The 6,000-nt window shown below is 40.6% G+C and overlaps 1 protein-coding gene across 1 annotated transcript in view; it reads left to right on the top strand.

Moving 5' to 3' along the window:
- The window catches only part of SMIM29 (small integral membrane protein 29), a 48,766-nt gene that overhangs the window by 26,891 nt on the left and 15,875 nt on the right, over nt 1–6,000 (top strand). The window contains exons 3-4 of the mRNA XM_040337804.1: nt 5,403–5,568; nt 5,758–5,783. Coding sequence (XP_040193738.1) covers nt 5,458–5,568; nt 5,758–5,783 — 137 coding nt within the window. The 5' untranslated portion in view covers nt 5,403–5,457. The remainder of the gene's footprint in view (nt 1–5,402; nt 5,569–5,757; nt 5,784–6,000) is intronic.

Consider the following 6,000-nt stretch of genomic DNA (forward strand, 5'->3'; position numbering starts at 1 on the left):
CCCGTTCTTCCTAGTGCAGCTGTCAGTGATCGTCTGTTCCCTGTGTTGGGGAATGACGATCAGTGACGTCACGCGCACAGCCACGCCCCCCACAGTAAGAACACTCCCTTAGAACGCAGTTAACCACTACAGCGCCCCCTCCTGGTTAACCCCTTCACTGCCAGTGTCATTTTCACAGTAATCGGTGCATTTGTATAGCACTTTTCGCTGTGAAAATTACAATGGTCCCAAAAATGTGTCAAAAGTGTCCGATGTGTCCGCCATATTGTCGGTCACGAAAAAAAATCGCTGATCACCGCCATTGGTAGTAAAAAAAAAAATTATTAAAAATGACACAAAACTATCCCCTATTTTGTAAACGCTATAAATTTTGCACAAACCAATCAATAAACGGGGATATTTATTATAGCAAAAAGTAAAAAATATTGCATTGTTTTTAAATTGTCGCTCTATTTTTGTTTATAGCGCAAAAAATAAAAACCGCAGAGGTGATCAAATACCACCAAAAGAAAGCTCTATTTGTGGGGGAAGAAAAGGACCACAATTTTGTTTGGGAGCCACGTCGCACGACCGCAAAATTGTCAGTTAAAGCGATACAGGGCCGAATCGCAAAAAGGTGCCAGGTCCTTAACCTGCATATTGGTCCGGTTAAACTCTCCCACAATCAAAAGAGGCATCCCTGGATTATCTATCAGAAATGGGCCTATTTGACGAATTGCCTCACTATTGTATGGTGGGGGAATATATACAGTTCTCAGTATAAATTCTATTGCATACAGTTTACACACTAATAAAATATATTTACCCTGTGGATCCAGGATCATTTGCCTACAGGAAAATTGTATCTTGGAAGAAATTAATATGCTTTGTACCTCTTGCATACGTAGAGTACACCGCATGATACTGAGTAGGGTACATTTTATTTTGCAGCAAATCCACTCTCGGGTCTGATGCGCTTCCTGCAGGCAAACTATCGATGGTGAATATTGCCCCACCATGTCAAATCTAGCCCTCCTCTTAATACGATCTTTTATACCTCTAATATTCCATGATAATATCGAGATTTCACTTGCCATAATCCACTATCTATCTATCTCATCACCAGTGTTGACACTAAAATAAATAAGTTGGTGTTAAGTCGCAGTTTGGCACTCAGGATCAAAAAGGTTCATCATCACTGCACTAGACTCTCTCCAGGTACAGCACCCAAGGCTTCCAGGTCTTCTCAAACTGGGTATTATTGAGGGTACACAAGAGTTTATCAGTAATCTTTATCTAGTTCGAGTATTGTATTCAAGTGGTACCATCAGCTGGTTCCAAATTCTAGCTGCCTGGATAATGTAAACCTTTTTTTTTTTTCCCAGTCTTTAGGGGCCTAAATGTCTAGATTGTGAAAAGGCAATTTTAGGTTTTCTGAGGACGTTCACCTCTGTTACCTAGTGTATATTAGAGTATAGATCCTTATCCAAAATCTAGTGATTTTGAGACATGGTTTCCAGTTGTCCACCAGTTGAATAAGCTTGGTTGCAGTCCCGACAAATTCTGGGTTGTTGATAATTAACAAATAAATAAATAAAGGAGCCAGGGGCGTATGAGGAGAGTGTAACCCCTTTTGTGAGTCCAAAGCCTCGTACACACGATCGGATTTTCTGACGGGACTTGTGTGATGGCAGGTTGTTGACGGAAAATCCGACCGTTTTGTATGCTCCATCGGGCAATTGTCTGATTTTCCGCCAACAATTGTGGGATAACATGTTTTAACATTTTCCGACAACAACTGTGTCTTGTCGGATTTTGTGATTGTGTGTACACAAGCCGCTGGACAAAAATCCAAAGTACGAACACGCATGCTCAGAAACAATGCTAACCATAACACATTAGCAGAAGTTGCCCAAAGGGTGGCCGACAATTCTTTGCTGTTTTTATGCAATACAAGTTCTCGGCCAACATCCTTCAGACAAAAGTCATACGCTTTGATGAAAATCCGATTGTGTGTACGAGGCTTAAGGCTATCCAAGACAGCAAGTGTATTAAGGCCCGTACACACGATCTGACTTTTTGACAACAAACCTCCGACGGACCTGCTTTTCAGACAGTCCGACCGTGTGTACGCTTCATCAGATAAACTTTTTCATCGGACAAATGTTTGCTGTGAGAACAGACAAACTTTAAGGGCAACAAATGTCCTATGTCGGCTAATCCGATCGTGTGTACACAAGTCCATCGGACTAAAGTCTAAAGTACAAACACGCATGCTCAGAACCAATGCTAAAGATCAGACAACAATAGCAGAAGTTGCTCAAAGGGTGGTGGAAAAGAGCAGAAAAAACACGTAGTACGTCTATTACGTCACCACGTTCGTGTTTGTTGGCTGCAAAAGTCCTGCCGTGTGTATGCATACCAAGTTCCTGGACAACGCCCTTTGGAGCAAAATCCACGGAAAAGTTTGTTGGAAGTCCAATCGTGTGTATGAGGCTTAAGAAAGCGAATGGATCAAAATGGAAGGCTGCAACCTGCTAGGTATCCATATGAAAACTTTGAGCAGGGTTCTAGGGCAAACTAAGTTCTTCCATATCTACCCACTGAGGTAGATGTTTCTCACAGTTGATGGTGCCAACTGTGCTAGTTGTGCTGCATGATAAGCCGACAAATTGGGGACTCTCAAACCCCCCCCCCCCCCGCCAACGCCTTTTTTACATTGTCATGTTGCATCCAAAAACCTAAATGTATTGTATTGGCATTTTATGTGATAGACCAGCACAAAGTGCCACATAATTGGGAAGTGGAAGGAAAACCATAAATGGTTTTTCAATAAAACATTTTTTTTTTTTACAAATATCTGAAAAGTGTGGCTGCATTTGTATTCAGCCCCCTTTTACTCTAATACTCCTAACTAAAATCTAGTGGAACCAATTGCCTTCAGAAGTTACCTAATTAGTAAATGGAGTCTACCTGTGTGTATTTTAATTTTCGTATAAATACAGCTGTCCAGTAAAGCCCTTTAGAAGTTTGTTAGAGAATCTTGGTGAACAAACGGCTTCATGAAGGCCAAGGAACACACCAGATGGGTCAGGGATAAAGTTGTGGAGAACATTAAAGCGGCATTAAGTTTAATATATAATGATTTAATAATGATTAAAAAAATAAATAAATTCCAAGCTTTGAACCTCTCATGGAGCACTGTTCAATCCATCATCCAAAAATGAAAAGAGTATGGCACAACTGCAAACCTATCAAGACATGGCTGTCCACCTTGCCTGACAGGCTGGGCAAAGAGAACATTAATCAGACAAGCAGCCAAGAGGCCCATGGTAACTCTGGAGAAGCTGCAGAGATTCCACAGCTCAGGTGGAAGAATCTGTCCACAAGACAACTATTAGTCGTGTACTCCACAAATCTGGCCTTTATGGAAGTGTGGCAAGAAGAAAGCCATGAGAAGTCCTTTTTGCAGTTTGTGAGAAGCCATGCGGGGGACACAGGGAACGCGTGGAAGAAGGTTCTCCGGTCAGATGAGGCCAAAATTTAACATTTTGGCCTAAAAGCAAAACGCTATGTTTGGCAGAAAACTAACCCTGCACATCATCCCCACGTGAAACATGGTGGGGGCAGCATCATGTTTTGGGGTTGCTTTTCTTCAGCAGTGACAGGTAAATTGGTCAAAATTGATGGGGAAGATGGATGTAGCCAAATAAAGGGCAATCTTAGACCCTATACACACTATTGGTAAATCTGATAAAAATCTGCAGAAAATCAAAGACCATGTAGTGCAAGGGCCTGCCTGATTGCATATAAATTTGAAACTCTTAAGGTTTGGTCTCCTTATATTGTTTGGTAAATCTGCAGACAAATGTCTGCTGAAAATATGATAGTGTGTATGGGGCCTTAGAAGAAAACCTGTTGGAGTCTGCAAAAGACTTGAGACTGTGGCGGAGGTTCCGCTTCCAACAGGACAGTGACCCTAAACATACAGTCAGAGCTTCAATGGAATGGTTTTTGATCAAAGCATATTTGTGTAAAGCCTTGTACACGTGTGATGTGGTCAGATTATTGTATGAAAATTCGTAATCGGCTGTCGAAAGCAGCATACTAACGATCAGAAAATCGGCAGATCGTTCATCGGACGAAATTTTAAATCGGTTGTAAAGGTAAAAATAAAAATTCCTAAATGGCTTCCTTTACCTTGGTGCAGTCATCCTTCCATTTTTGCTTTTTAAATGTCCTTATTTCTTTTGAGAAATCCTCACTTCCAGTTCTTCTGTCTGTAACTCCACACAGTAATGCAAGGCTTTCTCCATGGTGTGCAGTGTCTAGCTCGCCCCCTCCCTTGAGAAGAGAGTCAGGACGCTCTCTATGTTGCAGATAGAGAAAGGAGCTGTGTGTTGGTGGGCATCCTGACACTCCTGCAGGACGCCCTCATAACAGGAAGTGAGCATTTCTCAGAAGAAATAAGGACATTTAAAAGCAAAATGGAAGGATGAGGTAAGTGAAGGAGGACTGCACTAAGGTAAAGGAAGCTATTTAGGGAAAACATTTTTTTACCTTTACAACCCCTTTAACTTCAGATTTTCTGACCGTGTGTTCAGGTCTTTAGACCGGTCCAGTCGAAGTACCAGACCTGAAGCCAATTGAGAATCTGTGGCAAGACTTGAAAATTGCTGTTCAGATGTTCTCCATCCATTCCGACACAGCTTGAGCCATTTTGCAAAGCAAATGGCTAAGGCCTTCATAAGAATTTTAAGGTCACAGATAAAGGTATGTCTATAATTCCCAACGCCATGGAATCCTTGTTTGGTTTAGGTATTGCGCTGATAATTTCTCCCCCCCCCCTCCTTTTCCCGAAGGTAGTCTAAGTATAGGACCAGCTGAGGGATTAACAAGTCTGAAAATTGTTTATAATATTTATTAGGAAAGCAATCAGGGGATTCATTCAGTTTAAGGGTTTTTAGGACTTGGCTCATCAGTTATGAACGGTTTATAAATTAGATCTGCGGGACTGGGAAAAAGTGTTGGCAGTTGCATAGTATCTAGGAATGTGCGAACGTGAGTATCCTGTAGGACTTGGGGTATTTTGGGACATGAATGTCTGACTTTTACTGAGCATTGACGCATGTATAGCTGAGCAATGTCTCTTCTGGTGAGGGCATACAGCTGTAACTGGAAGGTCCACCCACTGTCTGTCTATCATTTTATAACTTTACTTCATCTACTCAACCTGCGATATGTCAAAAAAACAGAAATTTCTCTTTAGTCTTCTGTTTGTGCAAGCAATAACTGTATTTAACTACAAATCTACTAATAGAGACTAGAACCATGTACACACTAGAAATTAACAAATAACAGTCATATAAATGCATAGAATTCATACAGAAAGCATTTTGTTTCTTTCTTTCTTTCTATACCAGATTCTTGTTAACATCACATTCTGGTTATCACACCAATGCCCACCTCAGTGACACCATGAGTAATACCACAGATACCGGACCAAGTAATATTAATGCTGACTCTATGGGAGGGATTGTGCTGGTGCCTTTCTTCTTAATCACTGTTCTTGGTGTAGTTGTTGCAGTGGTAAGTTTCAAAAACTTCTGCTTCTTCCATATAGAACATAAGTCCTGAATGCTTGCTTCATATTTTCTACAACTCCTGCATGCTGTCTAAATGGCTATGAAATTTACATTGTCAGTCTGTTAGTATTTTGCATTGCTTTTATGTTGATTGTAACAGATTTTCATTTTGTGCTTTTTGTTTTGTTTATAGATCATGTATGTAAAGAAGAGGAAAAGGTATCTGTGGTGAACAATGTGTCGCATTGCATAATTTTCACCTCCTATTAGTCTTTTGGTCACCCCCCCCCCCCTTATTTTTTTATTTTTTTTTGTTGCTACAGTATAGTGACACCTGCTTTAAACCACCTCCCAGAGCATTTAGCATTCATTGAACACCAATCATTGTTTTGATGTATTAATTATTCTTGTAATTTTGTAAATCTTATTTCTAAAG

Source organism: Rana temporaria, chromosome 2, assembly GCF_905171775.1.
Source record: "Rana temporaria chromosome 2, aRanTem1.1, whole genome shotgun sequence".
NCBI lineage: Eukaryota > Metazoa > Chordata > Amphibia > Anura > Ranidae > Rana > Rana temporaria.